We start from the raw sequence: 26,146 nt of genomic DNA, 5'->3' as shown, positions 1-26,146 counted from the left end.
CTCAGGATTATTAATGAGGAGGGGTAGGGAGGTTGTCCATTTGGAGGATGTCACCTGCTCATGAATATTAATGAGGGGGGCTGGTCGATGTCGAGTGATGTCACGAGCGTTAAGGACAGACATTCCTGGGTGATTTATAGTAGGTATATGGACACGAACCGTGGCGTTGGCAGATGTTATTGTATCCTGCAATTGGTGGGAATGGGGCTTGGGAGAGCAAAGAGTGTCGTTTTGGCGACAGGAAATGTTTGCGTACCACCGAAGTTGAATGTCCTCCCCACGCGTCTCTCTCCACGGTGCGCTTCAAACCCTTGTGCTCGTGGGAGCTGGTGTGGTGAGGGGTGTGGTGAGGGGTGTGGTGAGGGGTGTGGTGAGGGGTGTGGTGAGGGGTGTGGTGAGGGGTGTGGTGAGGGGTGTGGTGAGGGGTGTGGTGAGGGGTGTGGTGAGGGGTGTGGTGAGGGGTGTGGTGAGGGGTGTGGTGAGGCTCGCTGGACAAGACACGGTGAGTCGTGAAACTCGCCCAAATGCCAGCGTCGGCCCCACGTTGTCCGCTAGCGCACGCCGGGTTAGATTGACCGCTTAACACACAGGGGCCGTGCGTAAATTGTCGGTCTTCGTTTTTTCTTTGGTTCCGCGGCAGTGGAAATATTAACTGTGACCATCAACACCCCCACACACCACCCCCCCCCCCCCCCCTCGATACGATGAAGTCATAGGAACAAGTTGTGTGCCACCTGCCTTTTTGAGTGCTGCATCGTGCGAGGCAAAGCCAAAGCGCACCTCCCTGCTCGATCGAGCAGTTGTAGTCCATTAGCCCAGAGCAGATATTTCATTTGCAGGTACCACCTGAGGTGGCACAACCATTAGTGGTTCCAATTTCTTTTGAAGGCCAATAACAGTTAATTATTTGACAACCACTTGAAATAAGTTGGTTATCAAACGATTTACACTTTATTAGCCACGTAAATAAATCTGAACAACTCCATAAAAGTTTTTTCTGCCTTTTTATAAAGTGGTGCCAATTTATGCTCTGGCTCATGGATTCGCATCGCGGCGGCCGCCTCTATTCCTCTAATGCGATCACGGAGCCGGTGGTGGAAATCCCACATTGGCTTGGCGGGGCGGGTGGGTGGAGAGCGGGCAGTCGCCTCGCAAAGCAAGATTCCTGTTGACGTCACTCAAAAGCATCGTTCAGTTCTCTATCACGACGGCCGGAGTATAACGGCGATGGGGCCGAGTCGACCCTCCACGCAAATATTTGATCTTTCGCGACCTTCCCCCCCCCCCCCCCCCCGCTTCCCACGGCGAGTCGAAGAGCTCCGACCACGGCTCTAACGGAGAGAGAGCGAGAGAGTCCGCGGTATCGCCGCCTCGTATGCGGCCCACGGAGACGGTTTCGCTGTAATCGCACCGGCTGGGAATGCGCAGCGGCGTTTGTAAGACGCCGTGTGTTTTGGCTGCGGGCCTGCAAAATCAATGCACCGCGGTTACGTTTTGTCCCTGGCCATGCCTGCGTTCGCCGGAGTCCGTCGCGCAGGTAACGCGGTCCCCTAATATGGAGAAAGAGCCAACTGTGCAAACTCGATGTACGGGGCTCGTCGGCTCTGCGTGCATACGCCCGTGCCTGAGTGCGTGCTTCTCCTCCTCCTCCTTCTCCGGAAATGAGCGTCCGTTATCAACGTGTCGTCTTTTTTTGCAAATCGAATGATGAGTGTCGGAAGGTGATAGCCATGTACAGGCGCAGATACCCTTTTGTCACTCCGCTGCTGGATGAGGTCCTCCCCATGGTTGAGTTATTTGTTCTTACTTCACCACGCTGGTCGGCACGGCTCGGTGAAGGTGGTGGTGGGGGGGGGTCCATAGGCAGCGTTGGAACGGTGCGCAGTGGATTTTGCTGCTGGCCAGAACGTAGCACAGCTCCACAGGCGCCTTTGACACCCTGGCGTGCATGATGGTCACCGCATTCCATGTACTATCCATGCTCTCAAACCTGCTTGGCTTCGGAGAACTGATGAGATCAGGGGGGGGGGGGCATTCCGGGTGGTCGAGGCGACGATAGCCAAAGGACAATTCTATTCTAGCCTTGCATGGTGTGATGGCAGCGATATGCTGAAGAAGCTACGAATGCTGATGTCTGCCAGCCACAAGAGGACTTCAGGAGAGACTTGGTATATGGTTGCCGTTCCTCCTCCTGTGTTGGATGAGCCGCAGACTGCAGCGGCTCACGATGTGATCCACAGTTTGGTTTTGCATGGCCACGTTCGTACCGATGTGGCTCACGGAGGAGATGTGCACGTGGGCCTGTCGTGGATGTTTTGATGCGGTTGATGGTTCCACCGGTGTTCTTCGAGGACGAGCGTCAAAACCCAGGGGGTGCCTGGAGTGTCGCATGAGGACCATTTGAAATTGATTTGTATACCTTCCGAGTGAGTGGATGTACAAGTGCTGTAGTCAACCAAACCAGACATCTCAATTCACCACCCTCGTATTGTGGGTCGAGTGCTAAAGTGTCGCCTGGCCCAGACATCCTTGGGTCACTTCAACAGTAAACCGTCGATATTTTACGAACGCTCGTCAACCCACTGTACGAGCGAAGGCATCGACCATGCCGTGTCTGTCACGGGAGATGTGTAACCGTACTTCATCAAGCTGGTTCATGCGGGATGATGGGGAGGGGGAGGGGGGTTAAGGAACATTGAGACCAGGACCGTTTCGGGTGTCCACTGGCAACTGACGTTGGCAAAATGGCCAGAAAATGGGATTTGGGTCGCTGCATTAGTGGTGCAGTGTGCTTAACCACTGCACCGCCTCTCCACCACTTAGAAAATACCCGCAAGTAAAATGTATCAATCAATTAGAATCGCTTCGTAAATACGGTTGCCATGGTTTCACTTCATGAAGCGGGGAACGATTTTTTTTTTCCCGATAAACAGGAATTAAAATGTCCCACAAAGTGGTTAGAAATGCAGTAGTTTTTTTTTTAAAAAGCAAAAACACCCAGTGTCTCCATGCTAATATGCACACTGGGTTAACGCTGTGAACTCATCCATTTTTATATCCAACCCGGTGGTAGTACAAATTCCACATTCCTCTGGTGGGAACCAAGTGTGTCCAAAGGGTCAACAACCCCAGTGGTGGAAGTATTAAAGGCGTTCAAGAAGAGGGAATGTCGCAGTCCTGGACTTGGACGGGCGATGGGAGTGGGGCGCAGCATTCTCCCCACGCTCGCTCGCTCGCTCGCTCCCAGTGAACCCTTCTCGGCCCATGAGTCAAGACGGTCGGCTGAAGAGGCTACGGGTACTGACGTGGGCAGCGGCAAGTGGCGTCGCGGAATGAGGGGGGGGGCAGGCTAATGTGTGCGGGGCGAGGGCGCGGGTCGTCGCTATGGCAAAGGCGTTGCGCCGCCGGGCTGTGCCGTCGTCGCAGCGGCCGCGCCGGCTCGCTGCGGGTGCGATGGCCGAGCCGCCGCAAGGGGCCCCCCTTCGTCACCAATGGGTGAATTCGTTTCCCAAGGAGTCGCACGAACAACCCGGCCGGGAGGGACGGGGGGGGGGTGGTGGGGCGGCTTCACCTGCCCTGCCTTCACCGTCGATAAAATAAGTCCACAGTGGTTGCTGTGTGGGGGAGACTGACCTCCCCCCCCCCCCACCTGCCACAGACCCACCAACAGAGATGAGCAACACTTCCGCTTTGTAACGCTGCTGCCTTGTATAGGGGAGATCGTTGGACCTTTTTTTGTATTTTTAACAGGGGCGTGTAAATAAATATCTGCAATGTGTTGTCGGGTTGGGTGCGTAGTTAGCGGTGACGTCTCACAGACGGTTCTAAGGGAACCGAATGGAGGAGCTCGCGTGCGTCAACGCTCGCGGCTCAACCTGAAAACACCCCACGGAGTTATGCAGCACAACTGCGAAATGCTACGCAGTAGTAGTCGTCGTCCGACAATGTTTAGACTGACATTCCCCCCCCCCCCTCGTGTACGCACGAAATGTGCGTGCGCTGGCATTGTAAACGGTTTTTCTGCTTTTGCCGGCACCGATGACCAGAAACTCCGATACCGGGCTTCCGGTATCTTTGCAGAGCTTCTTTCGCACCGTGCTAATCGGAGGTGTGGGGGGGGGGGGCAGGACAGCAAACACAACAGCAGCAGCTGCAGCAGCCATGTGTAGCACGGCACATTTCATCGCAGTTTAAAAGAACTTCCGCGATATCGGCGTTGCTGCGGGAATGGCCTCCGCTTGCAATCTTGGTCGCACAGCACCGGCATTGCACCCTGAATGGTAATGGGGGATAGAGTTGCTGCTCTGGCCTTCGTGTGCGAGCGGCGCTTCCATCGGAGCGCTGCATCGCGCTTGGGAATTAACAGCCCATGGGCAGCTTCCAGTCTAAAAATAATCGGCATCCAGGCAGTGGTTCACCTTCGTCACCGCTTGCGGCCAATGGAGATATATATATTTTTGTTGCAAAAGGTTACGAATGCTTGGCCTGTCCGTAAAATTTCCACAAGGGCCTTAAAAGGTTTCCGTTTGTTTCCAGCGGCTGTTTTCTTTTTTTTTACGGCAGTGCTTTGGGCTTTTATTTGTCGCACACTTCGTGAACTACACAGAGGCGTTTGAGTAAATAGTTTTTTTTTTCAGGTCGTCTTCAAGACGCCCGATTTTGCGTTGTATTAACCAAAGGTCACTGAAACGCGCAACGGGGAATGACGATAATTTGTTTACCCGAGGAAGCTTCGCCGAGTCCAGGGTCGTTTTTATCAGGAGAGCCTTGCACATTTTTTTCACCTTTTATAAAATGCGAGGATACTAGAGTTCCCCAAGAAATCGCACACATGGGGGAAGAACATTGAATATCTTCCACAAAGACCAGCCAAGCCCGCTTGTTGTTGCCGCCTTCTGTTGAGGACAAGGCAAAGTCTGCACAGTGGTGTCGTGGACTCGGACCATGTTCGTGCCAACGTTGATTAAAATGAGTACCGCTTTGCGGAAAGTTAATATTCATAACAACAACAGCAATTTAAGTTACAGCTCTTTGTCAGTTGACCGCTGGAAGAAAGAGAACTCCCTGTGTCGTGTTGGTTACGGGGATATTTAACTCTAGCTGGTTTGTGAAAGGGGGAGGTGGGGCAGCGTTGGTTCAAATATCACTCGCCAATGGTGATGTCAACTGTGGCTGGGAAAATCGCACTCCTCAGGTTACTGCCATCGCTCCCCTCCAGGAAGGTGTAAAGGTGGTTGTTTATGTGGTGTGTGTGTTCCTTGCCAAGCCATAGGAATGTGGAATTTTCACCGCTGGCTCAGGGGCGCAGAGATTGAGCACCACCCAGTGCTCGGTTGGGCAAGGAGTGTTACTTTCTAATGAATGTAAATATTTTGCAGCCCTTTATGCAGTCAGTACAGCACGGATGAGGACCTCCTCACGCCATGCCAGTGCCAGTCATGGGGGTTGTTTGACCATACTTGACCACATTGGTCAGTGCGAGGTGGTGAGCCTTGGACCCGTGGTGGTGAGATGTTAACTACCTCGCGTGGGTCCAATCCTGACACTTGTATATTTGGAGTTTGCATTTTCCGGGTCGACGTTTGTTTTAGAGTAGTTGGCTGCTATGAATGTAATGTCCACATGATGATAAGCCACTTCGTTGAGCTATCAATTGTGGCCAGGTTGCTTCTGAAAAAGAGTTGTACAGCTCAGTACGCCTTGCCTAGTAAAATAAATAATGTGGTTTATATCACTCGCGATGGATGTTAGCTGTGGCCAGGAATGAAACCCATTTTATAGTTTCGTAGTGTGACGTGTGATAACCACTCTGTCACCATTCCACTCCTAATTTCCTGTTTTGTATTTTAACAGTCGTGCCTGTTACAGTTTATCGGCTAGTGCGCTCAAATGACTTGGGCCTTCAACATGAATGCAATGTTATTTCTGTATTTTTGGTATTGTGTGAATATAAAATTATATTAATATAAAACCACAGTGGCATTAAGTTGATCAAAGATGATATTCTTCTCAAAGGGTTGCTAATTAAGAGTTAAGTCATTACGAGGAATTTACATCAATTGAATCATTTTGTTTTACACATCACACATCAAATGCACGTCTGTCAATTAGCGTACAAATTAATTGGGTGACTTGTAGCGGGGAAAAAGCCTCTCGGAAAAAGAAATGTCCTTTAAAATATCACGGGGTTATTTAGTAACTATTTTTGTCACTTCTTCACTGTTTCAAAGCCGATTCCCTCATAATAAAAAAAAAATCTGAATAGTTAACAATTTAATATAATAGTAAGACCCCTAACACACGAACAAAAAAACATCCCAGTTTATTTTTACGTACGAACGAGACTCCGAAGCTTTGAATGTACATCTCCGCGTATTACTCAAGAACAAGAGAGCTTTTCCCAAACGCAAAGTTAACATCATTTGTAAAATGGATTCGTGACTGTGGTGACGAATTATTCATCTCGCCTCGTGTGCCTCACTTGGAGACGATCGTGCGTGGGTTTTAACAGCGTTTGGGAAATTGTCCCGTTTAAATTATTCCAGAAATTTTTTTTTTCCCCCACGACCATCGAGTTATTGATTTGTGTATACAACTTTGGTGTTAATTGGATTAGCGTTGTTTATTTCTAGATCAAAGGCCAGGGTTGTAGCTCAATCGGCAAAGCTGTTTGCTGCAAGGGCATCGATATCATCACCACCACCACCACCGTCATCCTTATAATAATTTTGCTGAGATGGGCAGATCTAACCCGTCTCACACCGTGCAATCTGAATTCTCTGCTCGCATTACATCAACTTGGAGTTTTGTCCAAAAACGTCAAATTTAGCGGTGGTTACCTGGGAATCCACGCCCGCAAAACAGCTCAAGGCTGGTCCCGCATTACAGGGTTATAACAGAGTTAATGCGCTGCCTTAACTCGTCTGGCAGCAACAGGCTTGGGCCTAAGTAATTACGTTTAGGGCATCTAAATTTACGCCTAATTTTTTCTTATTTTTTCCCTCCATCGGAATTCTGCCTACGCGCGGGGGAGTGTATTAGGGGAGATGTATTTCCCAGCGGTGGAGTGTCGCCGTTTATCTGGCTATCGGGGAAACGCTGTGCCAGAAAGTAATTTTGCCATGCGCGCTAGTGTCGGGGAGATAAGCGCGCGAGCGCCCGGCCGGTCGAGGGAGAGAGAGGGGGCACCCCCAGCGTTAGAGATAGCAGCCGGGTGAGGGATCTTTCCGCATTTACATTTAGATGAGTATTGATCGGCCGCCGGGGTGTTGCCGGCGCTGGGAGGGCTATCGATTCACGGCTGCGCGGACCGAGCGTCTGCGGGCGGTCGGGGGGTCAAGAGCCCCTTCCTGCCGGCCGCGACGCGCGGCCGGCACGCGGCTGGCGCCGCGTGCACGCGCGTTTCTGCTCCGAGAACGCGCGCACGCGGACTTGCACGCGAGCACTTTTTGGAACGTGTCGCAGCCCTCTTCCAAGACCAACAGCAAGGGGTGGAATTTTCACGACCCCCAAGTCCCGCCGCGCGTTGGTCTTTGCGGTTGCGCGTGGTGAGAATGCTGCGCCGACTCCCCCCCCCCCCCCCCCCATCGCCTGTCTAATAAGTCCAGGACTGAGACATTCCTCTTCTGTACGCCTTTAATACTTCCACCACTGGGGTTGTTGATCCTTTGGAAAGACTTGGCCCCCACCATAGAGATGTGGAATGTTAACTACCACGGAGTTGGAATTGAACTGGATGAGTTTACAGCCTTAACCCAGTGTGCATATTAGCAAGGAGGCACTGGCTTTTTTTTTGCCATAAAGGATATAACACCGATTGCTTTTCACTCCCCGTGCTGGGAGCTTTTTCAGTTCCTGTTTCAAATACAGACGCACAAGGGTATACTGTAGTATACAAAGACAACAAAGACCCCCGTGCCGCCTTAACAGACTGTAGGAGCAAGTGCTGTTCGCGAGTAGCGCCCAGTAAAGGGTGGCACGGCACGTGAGTGGGGTGGGTGGCCAGCACCACGCGCGGCCACCTTTGTCTCTCGAGTGGCAGTGTTTACACGCCGCACCAGGTACTCGTTTGAGGCTGTGGGTATGCAACACGCAGGTGTGCATGTACTCAACATATTTGCGTGACAAACCGGAATACCGTATGCGTGTACCCCAAGTGTGTATTGGTGCAAAAAACATGCACACCCATACACTCAAACTCTTTCAGTTCCTGTTCTGAATACATATGCACACAAGTACATAAACGGAGACAAAGAACCGCAGAAAGTCTTTAACAGACCGCTGGGGAAAGTGCAGTTAGCGAAGGCCGGCACAGCGTACGAGAGGGTGGGTAGCCAGCACCACGCCCGACCACCTTTGTCCTGTGGTGATGTTTACACACCGCACCAGGTGTTCATTTTATTCTGAACACATCAAGTATATATATACACACACGCGCGTTAATATATGTACAATCGTATGCACAAAAGGGCACCATGATGTTGATGTGTACACATAAACAAAGGTTGTTTCTTACGAGCACTAAAGCAGTGGTCATCCCCTGTTTCCATTGCTGAGCCAGTGGTGGAATTTCTACCTTCCTATGGCAGGGGCGAGTTTATCCAAAGGACAACCACCCACAGAGTGATATTCATCTGTCGACCCCGGGGAGGGGGGGGGGGGTTGATGGGCCGACCTGACCACCAACATACGGCTCTTCCACCAAGCGACCTGGGAGCATCACCGTATGTCGTTTGCTAACAAACTATTATCGGTTTACTTGGGAGTATTTGTGTTAAGATTATTAATCTATCGCGCGCGCGCACGCACGCGCGCGATCGTTGCTGAAGCCACGGAGGGTAAATGATGCGCGGCCGTGCGTGGACCAACGGGGGCTTGGTTCCATTTATTTTGCCATCGATTGCACGCGCCGTCCATTTGCCTAATGCTCGGCCGTGGTGGTGCGAGGCGCCGCTAAATGGCTCGCCCTCCTTCTCACGGGTGTCGCGGCCATTAACAGGCCAATTATTACGTTCGGCGGAATTGTGTGCATTTTTTTTTATTTGTTACAGGTGTCGGAAATGATTTTCGCTTGAGCGTCTTGTTTGGCGAATAATTCGTTTCGACTGGCCCTCCGTCCTTCTTTAAAAAAAAATGCTTTTCATTTGCAGTGAAATGTTCGCTTGCAAAATCTGCTAATGATCTTGGAAGAATTAATAATTTACCATGTTATGGTTTGGAGTTATAAAGTACCGCATTATCTTGTCTTCGTGGGCCCACTATATACTATATATGCATGCGTTTAATTGTTTCCAGTGGATTTTATTTTCCAAGGAGAACCAGTGCCCTCTACTGGTCTGGTATAGCAGTTGCCAGCCAAACATTAGCAGAATCCTCACGTGAATTTGAAAACTTAAGATTCCTTTTCGTTTATTGGAAAGCAACACTATGCGACTCGGCCACACAAACTCGTGCACTGGCACGTACGCATGAACATGCACGGAACGAGTGCAAATACAAACACCCCGCCCCCCCCCACCACCACACTTATGGATCGTAATTGATATTTGGGTGAGATCGCCACGCAAGAAGCAAAATGTGTGTCGTACACCCCTCCTCCACCCGACGCAGCCAAGGAATAAATGTGTCACGCCATGAACAAACGTGCCAATTTATTACGGCTTTCAGCAGCACCACACCGGGTGTGTGGGGGAGAGCGATCCGCAACATTGGGTTGGACGCTTCCCTGGTAGTTACAACCAGCAACATCAGGCAGTTGCCAGATGTATCAGATTTGTGGTGGTGCTGCCGAGTCACTAATAAGTTGGCACGTTTCTTCACGTGGAAACTTTGTTCGTTGGCTGTGAGCGGGGGTGGGGGGGAGTGTACAAAAACACATTTGACTTGCGTAACCAAACCCTACAAAAGTCGGGGTCACGAAAGCCTACACATTAGATATGCCCCATAGATCCCAAAGGATCGGGGGGGGGGGAGGCGTGATGTTTGTGAGAATCCATGAATGCAATTTTTTTTCAAGCATATATAACCTGTTAACAAACAAACTCAACACGTTCATCAATAACACCGTGGCCCGCAGAGGAAAAATATAATATAGGTGACGTTTCGGGCAATGGGCCTTCTTAATAGCCCGTGATAAAGAACGCCAGAAGAGAGACCGTGGACAATTACAGTTGGAAACTCCACATGGCACCATTCGGCCTGATGAGAAATATACAAATTGTTTAATTTGGCATGTGAATATTTCCCCATTAGTGGCTATTGAGTAACAGAAACACCCTTCAATAAGCAGTCGCCTCTTGTATTTGGTATATTATTTTTACTTCTAAGGCCCACAGTATTATTGACAAATGCCAGTTTGATGTTACTTGCACTTGTTCACCACTACCAGTGGAGCACCGACAAATAATTAACAACCTATATTATCATAGTATGTTTTTTGTTTGCATTTTGACTGCAGGTATTGTGGTTAATGAGACATAAATCCTTGTAAAAAGGTTTCAGTTTTGTTGCCAGAAAAAGGGGAAAAACCCTGCTATTACATTTTGGTACTGGCAAAGGAGGTCTAATGATGATCTATCGGTGGGCTGCTTTGAGCTCAGAAGTGCAAAATGTGTGTCGTACACCCTCCTCTACCCGACGCAGCGAGAGACAGAAACAGGAACCACATGCATTAGAAGCCGTCTGCACGTTAAAGGCGCCATTCGGAGGAGCACGTGGGCGATGAAGGGGCACGCATCACTGGGGAGGGGGGGGGTGTGATGATAACCAGTGGGGGCGAGAATAACAACGGAGTGCCAGCTGAAGGCGGAAACGGCGCCCGGGGGGGAGGTTCCACCGCGGAGATGGAGTGGTGAATTCAGCGGGAGCTGGATAAGATTGTGACGAAGGCTATACAGGGGATCTTTGTCTTTGTTGCTCATTGTGGGATCGCCGCCGCACTGCGGGGGAAACTCTTTTCGGCATGCGTGCGTGCATTTGGGGAGTGGTCGTGTTGTGGTTGGCACGCTGCGCTATGAATCCCAGCAGTCACAGTTCGTTTCTCGCTCACGACCAACACCGGTGACGATTATCTAAACTAGTCCTGGGCCTCCCCTAGGTCGACTCTGCCTCAAATGAGTACCTGGTGGGATTTGTAAACATCGCCACTGGGGAGTCAAAGGTAGTCGGGGCTTGGTGCTGGCCACTCACACCCTCGTGTACCGTTCCGGCCTACATAGGTGCTCGCTAACAGCACTTGCCCCAACAGTTTGTTAAGAATATACGGGGGATCTTTGTCTTTGTGTGCAGCTGATTGGCTCATAAGTGACAACATCACATCCCTCTAAGTCTGAAAGAGGAGGATTTCTCCACAAATCTGGCTGTCGCCTGATGATGCTGGTTGTGATTGCTGGTTGTAATTACTGGCTTAATGTCGTACTCTAAGCGGAAATGGTGTGGGTTTACTCTCCAGTACACCGGTGTGCTGTACTAGAAACGAATTGCGCGTTTTGTTTACGTGGCAAACCTTACTAATTGGCTGTGTAGGGTAGTGGTGGGTTTAACGACACCATTTATCTTTCCACGATCTAACCCAAAAAACCTCTTATGGATATTGGTCGCGAAAGCCTATAGTATGAAACCAACGCATGGTGTGTGTGTGTGTGTGCGTGTGCCCTGTGCAGGGCCTCAGTATCGGCTGGAGAAGCAGAGCGCACCCAACGTGGCTGTGGACCTCGACAGCAGCCTCGAGTCCCAGAACAGCATGGAGTTCTGTCTCGTGCGTGAAAACAGTGAGTCGCCACGTACCGCCAGCGTCGCCTGCGGCGTCGCGCGCGGCGTCGAGCGAAGCTGGTCTTCCTTCGTGTGGCCTATGAAGATAAACTGTTCAGAGATTCACCCCGGAGGTGATTTCAGCCACTCGGTTGCTTTGTCTGAGAGTTGGAATTTCGGATGCACGACATTTCTTTGACGCATATTTCGAGCAGTGCGTCCAAGTGAATGGGGGGAGATCTCTGTGGGGAGCGGAGAGTTGGGGCGGTGAAACGACGCTGGAAGAGGACACTGCAGATCTCCTTCTGGGTGTGCAGCGATTGGTCGATTCGTCAATTAAATTGGATTTGTATGCTCGTCGTAAGAATCCATTAATTATTATTGTATGTAGGTGATATGCAAATGATGGGCTAATGGTAACAGGTCCCTGCAGGGTGGGCTGGTAGGACAAGTCTCTGCGCTGTCTATTGCTGATTTTACACCCAACAGCACGAGATTTCACTTCGTTGAAGTTTTGAAAGGGGCCAGACGGACGGACACATTAATCTATTGCAGGCTGGTACACTCAGTTTACAACTTCGTTCCTACCAGTATAATCTGCTAATAGACCGAACAAAACTGTACAAATGAACACAAATATTAACAATACTTGCCAGTAATAGCCAACCTGGAATCGAATTGCCACCCCCAATCTTCACAATTGAGTCACCAGGGAAGGGTGCCACGTCGCATGCCTTACCTGTCAGCCATCACTCGGAACGCGTCCTCCAGCAACAACAACAACAGGAGTCAGAGCAGCGGCGTCCACGAGCGTCGGGCAGCTAAAAGGCAGCGAGTTGGCAGCGTGGAGAGAGCGGGGGGGTGCGTCTGCCACTCGCCTTGCCTGGTCTGTCCACCCATAACGCTCGGTTCTGCGCCCTCGACCTCTTGCCAGCGAGCCTCTGCCGCTCCGCGTTACGTCAACCGCGCACCTGGCCCGGCGCAAAACGCGAAGCCCGCATCCCCAACCACAGCATGCCCAAACAGCTTCTGTTTGACAGGATAGAGGGGGCTAGACGGGCACAGCACGGGCTAGAGAAAAGACGGGTTGATGCGGTACAGGAAGCTGTGGAGCCGAAAGGACTTGCCGATGGCCGACTGGTACCAACGGTGTCAAGATCGGCCTCTGGAGGAAGAGGCTCGTGAAGGACGCTACTGGGCAGTTGGAGGCAGTCGCCATCCAGCAACAACGAGTGGAGGGCCGGACAGATTAAACAAAGCAAGTTGGCACAGTGGGGAGCACAGGTGGGGTGCATTTATCAGTCAATACATGGCACCTGGGTCTGTCCCGTGACCTCCTGACAACAAGCCTTCGACACTGAGGGGCCTCATTGTTCACCTAGCCTGGCACAGGTGCTATTGGTAACGTCACTTCCACCGAGTGACGAACGGTGGCTGTTATTGTATCTGCGTGGTATAGGGTGGTGTGCGAGATGAGAGAGCGTGGCACGTGTTGTTTGAGTGCGTCATGCGGTGCACTACATGTGGGTGTGTACGCTTGCTGTATATCGCGCATGCACCTTTACTTGTGTGCCTGATGTGCAAATGGGTGTGTCATTTTCATTTGGGGTGGCGTGTTTGTAATATGTTCTGTGTGCACATAATGAATAGCTGTGGAAAATATGTGTGTGTGTGCCCGCGCGCATGTGTCACATACGTTGGTGTCGCGGTTAATGCACTGCTCTACGAACACCAGTGGAGATTATCTGAACCGGTCCTGGGCTTCCCCTAGGTCGACTCGTTCTCAAATGAGTACCTGGGGCGGTGTGTAGTAAACATCGCCACTGGGGAGACTAAGGCGGCCGGGCGTGGTGCTGGCAACCCACCCCCTCGTGTGCCGTGCCGGCCTTCATAGGTGCTACTCGCTAACTGCACTTGCCCTCCAACGTTGGCGTTAAGGCTGTACGGGGGATCTTTTTGTCTTTGTCGCATACATCTGTCATTCGCGCACAAATGCGCGCGGTGCCTGTGCTTGGCATGTGTTGCATACAATCGTCTTGCGTGCAGCAATCACAAGCCGTGTGGCCGTAATTTTGAGCTGTGCGCGTATTCGCCACGGGAAACGCGCGCGCGCGCGCCATTATATCTCGCACCCTTTGCTCATCCACAAGATGAAATGGTGAGCTATTGAGACACGAAATAGCATCGCCTCTTTCGCAAGGGCCACCCCGGGTTTATTAACGCGCGCCTGCATCCTCCGCCGCTGCGCACGTGCGCAGGTTCACGCGGCAACGAGAGCCTGGAGGACGAGTTGCCGCTGGAGCTGGCCACGGTGCAGGTGTCTCTCAACAGCCACCAGTACAAGTCGTACCGTGTGAGCTGCGTACACAGGTTACGCATCCACACGGACGTGCAGCTCGGTGAGTCTGTGTGCCCCCACGCGCCTCTCTGCTCCCACCCCCACCGCCTCGCCACTCTGGCCCATCGCTTTGGGTTAGGGGCTGGTGACGTGCGACGGTAAGACCGTGTGATGGAGCAAATTCTGAGGGTTGGTTGTGGAGGGTCAGTAAAAAAAAAGATTGTGGAGTCTCTGTGCACGTGTCCATTGCCTATATTACTGCTTTTCTTGGAGCTCTCGGCTTCCTGATAGTCACTTGGCGAGTGGCACTGGTAAGGTCATGATTTATGCAAGGTTTCTCGGTTTAAATATCCCAGAATGCATGGCTTGTTGCTGTTGCCATCTCTGTCTTCTGCTGTAGCAATCTCTGTTCTTATGTGCCTGGTCCCACATTTAATAATCCCAAAATGCACTTCTAGTGCTGCACCCCAGGCAGCCCCCATTCATCATCGTCCTCCTTTGAGTGCCTCCCCACCGTGTGTAATAATCCCAGAATGCACCACTGGTGCTGCCCTGACATCATTTCAGTGTTAATAAAAATGTACCTCCCGTTGGACAATCCCATCATGTACCACTGGCTCCTGCCCCTTCATCTCTCTCCCACTGATGTATTAGACAGCCTGCTGCTCCTTTCAAAGTGATGCCCACTGCACGCAGCACAAGGATCATCATGATGCAAAGGCTTGGTTTGAAGGAAAGCCGCCAAACCCTGGAACCTGTGACTCAAGGACACTGACCAGTAGCCAATCGGTTCTGCTGCACTCTGCGTGCCCACCTGCATCAAGCAATTCCCAAGTTTAAAGTCACGCAAAGCACCTCAGATTTCTGCCAAAGTCTTGAGCATTCACGGTGGGATGACATGAGGACTTAGTTTTGAAATTACCTGCAGAACAAGGTTCCCTCGAGCAAATGTACACATTCATAAAGACAGATCTCTAATTTGGGGTAATGGACTTGCAGTGCATGTTCCATTAGTGGCTAATTAGATCTGGCATAGCAAATGAAGGGCGGGGGGGGGGGTAGTGTGGCCAGAACTATACCTGGCCCTCCTTTTTATTCCCACCGTTGATGTGCAAATCACTGCACCAGGTATTCTCAGTTTTAGGATGAGCAGACGCGCAGAGTAAGCCACTGCTAAATTCAGATACTAACTGGCCATGTGTGTTGTGCACCATGGACAGGAATGGAATCCAGGTTGCTAAAATTGTAGTGCCGTGTGCCAATCACTGTACCCACGTCCTGTACACATGCACATGCATCCAGTTATATGTAAACGCGCAAAGACAAAATATAGAGCCGTGGTGGCGAGATGTTAACTACCTCTCCTGGTATACAGGAGGTCGTAGTTTCGATCCGGACCTTGACGCCTGCTGTATATTTGTAGTTTGCGTGTTCTCCCTGTGGTAGCGTAGATTTTTCTCCCGGGTCCTCCAGTATTTCTCTAGATATTTGGAAACATGCGTTTAGGGTATCTGTAAAGGAGAGCTATAAAGCTCGGTGGGCCCTTACCTGGTTAAAGTAAAAGTGTATTTGTAGACTCTTTGTGCACGTTCTCTTCGTGGCACGGTACACTGGGGGTTGCAGCTTAGCCATCACTACACCCAGCCACTTTTGTCCCCATTACAGTTGTTTATACACAGCACCAACAGGAAGTGATGCGAGGTGGCTGCAACCTAGGGGAGGCCAATGGCAGGTTCAGGCACCCACTCGCCACCAATGATGTGCATGGCCGGTATTGAAACTAGCTCTCTGGGATCATAGCGTGCACATGCGTACACAAACATACACGCATGAGCACACACACGACACACATGTATATTTATATATATACAAAAACAAAGATCCCCCATATAGTCTTAACATACAGTTGGGGAAAGTTCTGTTAGAGAGCAGCACCTATGAATGCCGGGACAGCACACGAGGGGGTGGGTGGCCAGCACCACGTCCGGCTGCCTCAGTCTCCCTAGTGGCAATGTTTTAACGCACACACCAGGTACTCGTTTGAGGCTGAGTCGACCTAGGTGAGGCCCAGGACCGGTTCAGATGATGATCACTGGCAGTGAGTGGTAATTGAACTTGGGTCGCCGGGTTCGTAGTGCAGCATGCTAACCGCTACACTACCGCTCATTCACATGCATACACAGATGCACAAACACACGATGGTTCACACATGTACACACTACACACCAAGATCCCCTATATAGCTTATATGGACTGTTCGGCCAAGTACTGTTTGCGAGAATTAATGAAGGCCAGCACTGCACACGGATGGGGTGGTGTGGCCAGCACCATGTTTGTCCTCACCTTTGTTGCCCCAGTGCTGGTGCCTACGCATCTCACCAGGCACTCATTTCAGCCTTGATTTGACTTACGGAAGGCCTAGGACCACTTCAGATATCACTTGATGATCCCTGATCTTAGCCATGGCCTAGGAACTGGGCCCAGGTCGCCGGGTTCGTAGCGCAGTGCGCTCGCCGGTACACTGCGACGACTCAATTGCGCGCGCGCACAGTGTAGTGTTGGCGCGTTGACACGAACGTCGCCCCCTGCTAACGGGGGGGGGGGGGGGGAGGGGAGGGAGGGGGACTAAGAAAGTGCTGGGACACCGGGAGAGAGGGGAGTTGCCCCTCGGCCTCCGTGCCCCGCTCCCTGTGAGTAATGCGTCCGCCACCCGCCGCAAAGGTTGCGCTACATTAGGAGCTCGAGGACGCGAAGGAGCCGCGTGATTTAGGGGCCGGGCGAGCCCTCCCTGCAGACACCGCTGGATAGGTCGACGGCGTCTTCGGCGGTTGTGCTGAGCGTGCAGCGGCTCGTTCGGCGGCGGCGATAATAAAACGCTAATGGTGGCGATGGTAATCATCGTGCTCGCTCAGGAGCGTTAGGCGGGGGACCGTCCGGTCGCGCCGCTGTCGCGGTGCCCCCCTCTCTGCGCTCGCGCGCAGCGAGTGCGCCGACGGGCGGCACGCGGAAACACCATGCGGCCCTGCCTGTGCTCGCGTGTATACGTGTACGTGTGTTGAACTTCTTTTGGCACCGTACGTAGCCGACCGTGCTACTTGGAGGTGCGGGGCAAGGACGACAAGCTAAAACAACAAGCAGTTGTAAAGAAATTCGTTTTAAGTCGAGACAATCTTTTCAATCTCAGTCTCACGGTGTCGTGGCATGGTCACCGTTCGGTTTTCTCCTTCACAGCAGCTGATGGTTTGCGGAAGTTGATGTTGATCTCTGAATAGTGATAGCCGTTTATTTATACTTACAGCAGTGTTAAAAGGACACCTATATATAATGTACAATGTTTATTTTCTCTCTCCCTCTCTCTCTGATATTCTACCATACAATAGAGGTGTGTGCCAAAGTCAAAGTGTCTCTGTTTGCTTGTCTGACTCTTGATAGTCCCCACGAGCATATTGCCCTGGCGCCGGTCTCCGTCTGGTAGGCCCCGAGTCGGTGTTGTAGATTCCACATTCTCATTGCGAGGACGAGTATCTCTCCCAAGATAGGATCATCGGGAGGACCAGGATCTCCCCCAAGATAGTATCATTGGGAGGACCAGGATCTCCCCCAAGATAGTATCATTGGGAGGACTAGGATCTCCAACAAGATAGGATCATCGGGAGGACCAGGATCTCCTCCAAGATAGTATCATTGAGAGGACCAGGATCTCCCCCAAGATAGTATCATTGGGAGGACCAGGATCTCCCCCAAGATAGTATCATTGCAAGGAACCAGTATCTCCCCCAAGATAGTATCATTGCAAGGAACCAGTATCTCCCCCAAGATAGTATCATTGGGAGGACCAGGATCTCCCCCAAGATAGTATCATTGGGAGGACCAGGATCTCCCCCAAGATAGTATCATTGTGAGGACCAGTTCCTCCGTCACGATAGTATCATTGCAAAAGACGCAGTGTCTCCTCCAAGATGGTATCATTGCGAGGACCAGTTCCTCCCCCAAGATGGTATCATTGCAAAGAACCAGTATCTCCCCCAAGATAGTATCATTGCGAGGACCAGAGGACACGCCTCCAAAATAGGACTTCAAGTTGCGTGAATTCAATGATGTACAGGAAGCATGGTGCCGCCCGGCTGGATGTAACTGCGTAATGGGAAAAGAGCTTCGTGAACCCTTTTGAGAAGGGGGTGGGGGTGAAAGATGATTGTGGTTTTGTAGTTTGAGACCACATTTTCCAATATGCTGCTTCGAAAAACCTGGAATTTGGAAGCACAGTTGGGGCATTTTATTTGTTTATTTAGCAAGCAGATGTTACAGGCAATGGCCTTCATAAATAAAACGACCAACTTCTACGTTTTATTTTAAACAATAAACCAATGTGCATTGATAATCGAGTTCACTGAACGTAGGCGGACTACAGCTTTTCCTGAGAACAATGGCCTCTTTAATGTCGCACTGCTACCAGTTTGCACTGTTTGCTCTCGAGCGCAGTGATCAACCCTTTTCGGGTTTATTTTCTACACCGCCGCCAGCGCAATCCCGAAAGTGTTTATTTGCATTCAGCGGGCCCACCGCTCGTAAAAGGACGTAATGACTCTAAATTGGCTCTCACCTGGCCAAGTTAAAGACGACATCGATTGATTGAGTAGCTCTGAGCGGCGGGGAGAGGGGGGGGCGCGGCTCGGCCGAGCGGGCAGCTTCCGCGGATTTCCCCACCCCCCCCCCCTACTACTGATGTCCCCTGAATGATGGGCCTTTGGTGACCTTGGCGCTGGTGGCCAGGTTCTGACTAATGGGGCAGCCGCTCCGTGAGCCGGAAAATAAAACAAAAGGGCTTCACCTCCCCGTGTCTTGACCGCCACTTATTTGTTTCCTGCCTGCAGTCCCCCGACTTGTTTTATTGTTTTTTTGTTTCATTACACTACTATCATTATTTTTTCCGGTCGGATGCCTTGCACCGCTCTCGCCGCGGCGCTGCTGCGCTAAACAATAATAAATAAATAAACCCTCACGGGGATATTTGGACAGGGTCAAGGTGTGTAACGCAAATTAGAATTATTGTGAGTTGTAGTGTTTGCTTTCAGGTTTTGTGTACGTGCGTGTAATATTTTTTCACTTAAATGTAAATGCATTTTGGAAATGGTGGCGTGTCAGGCTGAATGATCAAATCGAAGCACCTGATGAAATCCTGGATTTTAAAGCTGGGCTTTAAGCCACCAGTGATTACACCAGGTTCTCAAACGTAGTGAATTGATCGCTTTCGCCCAGTCACCAATGACCACGCAAACATAACCATCATCGCCTGAATACGGACGCTTGTGTTGCGACCGAAACATCGTGTTTTCTTTTGTTATTTTTTTTTCTATTTATGTGACTTTACCGAAAGAACCAGAGCATATGGATTCCTGCAGTCACGAAAGTTTCAAATCAAGACATAACCATCATATACAGTTTTTATAATAATCGGCCAACCCAACTCTACAGGATGACATTTGAAAAAAACTATAAATCAAACGACCAAACTACTGGGAACCACGGATAACGTCTGGCCCATGGGTCCACCTTGATATAAGAGTGATTGGTTTGTAATGTGACATTGTTCTGTCTTGCCACTTCTATGTGGAAGGTTGCACTTTCTATACTACTTCTGTCTGAAATTCCTATCCTCTGGCTTCCATGCCTAGACTCCCTTATTGTTGAAGTAAGGCTCATCACTCTCCCTCTTCGGCTCGGCATACGACCGTGCCGAGGAATGTCTCCCGTACTATTACATGAAAACATTTACGGAACTTTATCCATCCGCTGCTGGATTGAGAACGCCTCTGCAAGCTGTGTTGGTCGGCTCAAATGCACCACGCTGGTCAGCGCGTATTGGTGCAGCGGGGAGTGGGCAGGGAGCCAATGCTGGTGGAGATATCACTCGCCGCTTTGCCACGGCCAGGAATAGAATTCGTAGTGTCCTGTGTGTACCGCTGAGCCACGGCTAACACCCCTGCAACAAGAAAATTAGCGGAAAATACGCCCACACAAAATGCAAGTTTTTTTTTTACACATGCCATCAGCCACATGACCTTGGAGTGCAATATTTCAGCAGCAGTGGTTTACACTGGTTTGTCCACTCGCCGTCTCGTCAGCCGAGTCAGGCTTCATTAAACCAATGCTGCCGAGAACCACCAGATGTCTACAGGAAAGAACCCTCCTCTCTGTTAGGTATGGGTGCCCTACATTCTTGACGATAATGTCAACCCAGTCCCTTCTCGAGCCTGTAGAGTTGTTACACCCCTCTTTTCCTCCCTCTCGTGAAAAAAAACAAACACGTGGGCCCCCCCCCATTTGCCTACTTTGTACCCCAGTCTCAAGACAAAGTCAAACGTGTCGATGCTTTAGTAATCCACCATTCCGTTGTAAATTGCCTCTGCTGGGGTAGAGGGTGGAAAACGCACGTCCGGATGCAAACGCAGCACGGGTGCATGCAGGCCGTGTAATGTTGCACAAAGCCCTTTACTCTCTCCTGCCTCGGCGTCTCCTTCGCCCCCTCCCCTGCACGCTGCAATGATAGCTCCCCCTGCTCCATACCCCCCCCCCTCGCCCTTTCCCACGACGCTCCAACATAATCCCCGCTGGTAAATGGAGTGCTGCTTGCGCTGCCACTTCTCGTTTGGGAGGCAGAGGAGCGTGCTCCAGCCGCGCACGGCGGAGAGGGTGGCCCTTTGTGTGTGTGTGTGTTCGTTCGCTCGCACGCGGACGAGCGAGCGCGAGTGGGTGGGTGGGCGGGCGCGAGAGAGAGAGTGCGACCAGTAATTCCCCGTGCCGCCTGGCCGACTGATTGCCGGTTGAGTTTACCGAGATTTTCCACGCTGCTTGCTGACACATCTCATCAGATCACGTTGGGACATTACACGCTGGGTTTTAGGTTGGAAGAGGAGGAGATTGGTGGGGGAGAAAGTAGCAGCTGCCGCATCTAGGAATGCCTGTGTTGAACCGTAGACAGTGGGGGCGTTGGGCAGACAGTGCCGTAAAGGAATATGCAATAAAAAAATGATCAGGTTTAATCTTCGAGATGCATACTTGGGCTGTATGGCCTGGGCTCTTGGATGTCAGTTTCAGACTCTTATTAGCCAGAAAGAGGTTTAAAAGTCAGTCGGGCACCCTGCCGTGATGTCGCTGGAGTGCACCTGCAATTATAAAATATTTAAAAATGAAGGTTCAAAGTTGTGTTGGGCAGCCAAACAGCATTGAGACTGGGTACATAACCAGCAAGAGCAGTACTGCGTTTTTCGAGTTTAAGCTTCTTTTGGATATTGAAGACATTGACTGGATTTACAAAGGATATCGATCAACGTATATCACAAAAAACACATGGGTCTCTTTTTATTTATACGTAGGATTTGTTTAGTTTTTATTTTCCAGCAAATGGCATTTCTCAAAGAATGTCGTTGTCCCACTTTTGCCACATCCTGAAACGCTTCCTCAAGTGTGAGATTTGGACATAGCTGCGACTGGACAAAATAGATCACGCCTTCGTTTACGTGACCAATAGGCCTCACCTTACTGTGACCTCTCAATGGCTTCTTGACAAAACAGAATCGGCAGCCACACGCTCGACACTGTCGGACGGATGCCTGTCCTCCAGGCCATCGGCATATCCCTCGTCCTGCCAATGCCACAATCCACCCCATGCCCGTGCATGAGAAACGTGCGAGATGTTAACTTCCTCGCCTGGTGTGTTGGATGCTGTGGGTTCGATGGCGACACCTGTATATTTGGAGTTTACACATTCTACCCGTGGTCACGTGGATTTTTCTCCGGGTCCTCTGCTTTTTCCCCTCCACATTTAGAAAGATGCGTTTCGAGTATTTTTTTTTTGCTATAAATTTCCACGTCATAAGCCACTTCGTTGAGCTGTCATTTGTGGCCCAGTCAATTCTGAAAAATAAGCTAATAGCTGTTTAAGCTTTACCTGGTAAGGTAATTATTTGCATATTTTTTGTACGCGATTTCTTTACATTTACTATACTTGGCACTCCTGTATGTTTGTTGAAATGTTATGATATGGCCATACTGGACATCTGTGACAAAGAGCTTTATAGTTTATCGGATTCCTCCAGTATAAATATTCGGATCTCATTGCTCCATCTCCACTGTGGTCATTCTCTCGGCCATGCTATCTCCTTTTACAACCATTCCATAACCCAATTTCTCCCATCTGCCACGTCATCCCTTCCAGCCGCGTGTTAGGGCGCTGCGGTGGCGAGACGTTAACTCCCTCGCCTGGCTTACAGGAGTCCGTGGGTTCGATCCCGACCCCGACGCCTGTATATTTGGAGGTGGTCGCATGGATTTTTCTCTGGGTCCTCCGGTTTTTCCCTCCGCATTTAGAATCAACACGCGTGAAAAAGAGCTTCATAGCTCATCGGATTCCTCCAGTATAAAGATTCTAAATTCTGATTTGCTCATACGGCTTTAACGGGTGCTTGCCAGCAGCTGGGTCGTCCTCCAGCTAATAACCTGATGCTTACGTCTGCGGCGTCGCGTGTGCCGGGCAGGTATATCGGGTGACAAGGTGGAGATTGACCCCGTGACCCCACAGAAGACCACTACCAAGTTCCTCTTCAAGCAGAAGCCGGTGTCGATAGACGCGGACCTCCTGTGCGCCTGCGACATGGTGGAGGAGAAGGCCCCAGGTACTCGGCATGCACGCACGTACTCGCCCATGTGCACGCCGGCCAGCCGGCCGAGTTGTCCTTCCGACAGCTGTTGCGAGCGCCAAGCTTACAGCTGTTGAGATAGTGATCCACTGCCCATTAATGCGAATTAGCTGTAATTTGACCAAATGGAAAATCGTTTTTTAGTGAATGCTTGGGGAGTCAAAATGGGTAGAGGAATTAGGCATGCAACGGCCTATAAAGTCACTTCCATTCTTACGCTCGCTATACCTGCGTCGAACCAGAAGTGTAAAATTATTTTTGATTCGTACGTGCTGTAATAGGATCACATGACCCGTCCAGCCACTAGAGGAGCTACATTTACAGCAAATTAAAGAAAAAGATACAACTTTGAATGGAGCTCTCTGGTCAATTGTTGTCTGGCAAAGTATTCTGTTTTCATATGAGCGTTGCGGCTCCATTGGTGGTTCTGACGACGAGTGGAAATTCCATATTTTCCAACAGCATATGATTAAATAAACAAATAATAAACCGTCATTTACAGCCCTTTTTTTGTTACTCCACAAATGGGTAAAGGCCCCTCCCCATGCCACGTCAGTCGTGAGAGTTGACCGAACTTCACGTTTGGTCAGTGCAGGGTTGGTTAAAAGGGGCATGGGCCCCCACAACTGGTTCGGATACCGCTCGCCACCGACCTTCGTCGTGGCCGCGATTCGAACCTCGGGGTCATTGGGATCACGGAGCGCTGGCCAGTGAACGGCAGGAACATTGCGGAAAAGTCGTTGGGACACTTGAAACCGATCCTGCTCTGCTCGTCGCCAATAAAAATCAGTTCGGTGCTGCAACAAAGTGCCACGTCAAGGAGTTGACCGCGATGATGCCTTCCTCTTCCTGGAACTCTCTCTAACCTCCGTCATCTATCCGCCCGCTCACCCGCCCGCTCGCCCGGCTCCCCACTCGCACGGTAAAAAAAAAAAAACCTGACGCTGCAGGTACCGAGCAGCATCTGATTGATGCTCGGGGCTTTGGAGGAAGAGAAGAGCGTTATTGTTAGCGTGCGTTTGTGCCAAGCCTGGACAATGCATGCAAACTTTTAGACCCGGTCACCTGTAAAGTCCCTGAATAGAGGAGAGTAGCGGAACCTGCATATATATATAAAAACAATCTTAGAGGCAGAACATTTTTTTTGGCGGGCTCATCTCGCTTGCGTCGGCATTCCGGTGACCTTGGGGGGGGGTCGACGATGGGATGTGGGGGCGGGTCGCCTTTGCTTAAAAGTCTGGGAGAAGAGTGCTCCTTGCGCGGATGCCGGATGTTTATAATACAGGGCCTAGGCGGCCCTTTTCTGATATCATATACGAGCCACAAAGATGCATTGGTGGGTGTAAACATGACGGCGGAACTAAAATGGAGTAGTTGCCCTGTGGGGGTAGTCCAGGCACTGCCACAGGAATATGGAATTTCCAGCACAGATTTTGCCACCCTATAGCATTGGAATGTTCGTCCCATCATCAGTTACATCGCATATTTTTTGTTTGATTTAAGTTCAACGTGTATTTTTCCTGAACATATTGGGGGAAACCGGGGGAGCCTGGAGGAAAATCCCCTCCACGCAGAATAGAGGGGAAGGCGTATCAACTCCACCCAAGAGGGCACCTCGCAGCCCTTCTCGCCGTGGGGCACGTGCGCGACCACTGCACCGCCCAGACGCCCGCAGAAGCGCACCGCTCCTGTGGCTTGCCCCTTCCGGTGTCGGTCGCCGACGCAGCGCGACGCTGTCCGAGCGGGGGGCGGCTTGTTGTCTCGCGGCACGACGCAGGCGGTGCAATGGCAGTATAATTTGAGGACTTGGTTTTTCTCCACTTCATAAAGGCACCACCTAGCGAGACCGGCGCGGTCGCTTTACTTTTTCCCCCTTTGCTGTCGCGACTCTGGGCCTGACGCCGGTGCGGCAATCGGTGCGAGGCAGCGGCCGGCGGCGGGGCCTCCGTTACGCTGGCGCCCGGTAACCTTTTCCGAGAGAGGGTAGCGCGTCTCGCGGGTTTTTAACTTTAATTGCGGTGTCCACCCGCCACCCGCGACCGCCCTCGCGCCCGCCCGCCCACCCCCAACGCTGTTGTCCGCTGCGCTATCTGCCGCCCGCCAATCGCTGACCCATCCCGCGCGGGTGACGGCACGGGCCACGACAGCGGCGTGATTGATTGTCTCGTCTCCCCCGGACGCTCGAGCGAGAGAGGCAGGGAGCCAGGGGAGAGAGAGAGAGGCAGGGAGCCAGGGGAGAGTGAGAGAGAGGCAGGGAGCCAGGGGAGAGTGAGAGAGAGCGAGAAAGCGTGAGAGTGTGAGCTGGGGAGTGAGAGAGAGAGCGAGTGAGAGTGTGAGCTGGGGAGAGTGAGAGAGAGCGAGTGAGAGTGTGAGCTGGGGAGAGTGAGAGAGAGCGAGTGAGAGTGTGAGCTGGGGAGAGTGAGAGAGAGAGAGAGCGAGTGAGAGTGTGAGCTGGGGAGAGTGAGAGAGAGCGAGTGAGAGTGTGAGATGGGGAGAGTGAGAGAGAGAGAGAGCGAGTGAGAGTGTGAGCTGGGGAGAGTGAGAGGCAGGGAGGCAGGGGAGAGTGAGAGAGAGCGAGAAAGCGAGTGAGTGTGAGCTGGGGAGTGAGAGAGAGAGAGCGAGTGAGAGTGTGAGCTGGGGAGTGAGAGAGAGAGCGAGTGAGAGTGTGAGCTGGGGAGTGAGAGAGAGAGAGCGAGTGAGAGTGTGAGCTGGGGAGTGAGAGAGAGAGCGAGTGAGAGTGTGAGCTGGGGAGAGTGAGAGAGAGAGCGAGCGAGTGAGAGTGAGCTGGGGAGAGTGAGAGAGAGAGAGAGAGCGAGTGAGAGTGTGAGCTGGGGAGAGTGAGAGAGAGAGAGCGAGTGAGAGTGTGAGCTTGGGAGAGTGAGAGAGAGCGAGTGAGAGTGTGAGCTGGGAGAGTGAGAGAGAGAGAGGCAGGGAGCCAGGGGAGAGTGAGTGTGTGAGTTGTGGAGAGAGATGAGTGAGAGGTAGTGAGAGATGAGTGTGACCTGGGGAGTGTGAGAGATGAGCGAGAGAGGCAGTGAGCTGGAGAGAGTGAGAGAGAGAGAGTGATGGAGAGTGTGTGAGTTGTGGAGAGAGATAAGCGAGAGGTAGTGAGGGATGTGTGACCTGGGGAGAGTGAGAGATGAGAGTGAGAGAGGCAGGGAGCCGGGGGAGAGTGAGTGTGTGAGTTGGGGAGAGATGAGCGAGAGAGGCAGTGAGCTGGAGAGAGTGAGTGATGGAGAGTGAGTGTGTGAGTTGTGAAGAGAGATGAGTGAGAGGTAGTGAGAGATGAGCGACAGAGGCAGTGAGCTGGAGAGAGTGAGAGAGTGATGGAGAGTGAGTGTGAGCTGGAGGAAGTCAGAGG

At 51.4% G+C, this 26,146-nt stretch overlaps 1 protein-coding gene across 3 annotated transcripts in view; it reads left to right on the top strand.

The window, feature by feature from the left end:
* MAPKAP1 (MAPK associated protein 1) overlaps positions 1-26,146 on the top strand; it is a 128,811-nt gene that overhangs the window by 76,833 nt on the left and 25,832 nt on the right. For all 3 annotated transcript variants that reach the window (XM_032959056.2, XM_032959055.2, XM_032959054.2), the window contains exons 8-10: positions 11,661-11,768; positions 14,007-14,147; positions 22,624-22,761. In XM_032959056.2, the coding sequence (XP_032814947.1) occupies positions 11,661-11,768; positions 14,007-14,147; positions 22,624-22,761 (387 nt within the window). The remainder of the gene's footprint in view (positions 1-11,660; positions 11,769-14,006; positions 14,148-22,623; positions 22,762-26,146) is intronic.

This window comes from Petromyzon marinus, chromosome 22 (genome assembly GCF_048934315.1).
Source record: "Petromyzon marinus isolate PM22_M1 ecotype Great Lakes invasive population chromosome 22, UKy_Petmar_22M1.pri1.0, whole genome shotgun sequence".
Classification (NCBI taxonomy): Eukaryota; Metazoa; Chordata; class Hyperoartia; order Petromyzontiformes; family Petromyzontidae; genus Petromyzon; species Petromyzon marinus.
The sequence above is the reverse complement of the archived record's forward strand: the minus strand, read 5'-3'. Positions and strand labels throughout refer to the sequence as shown.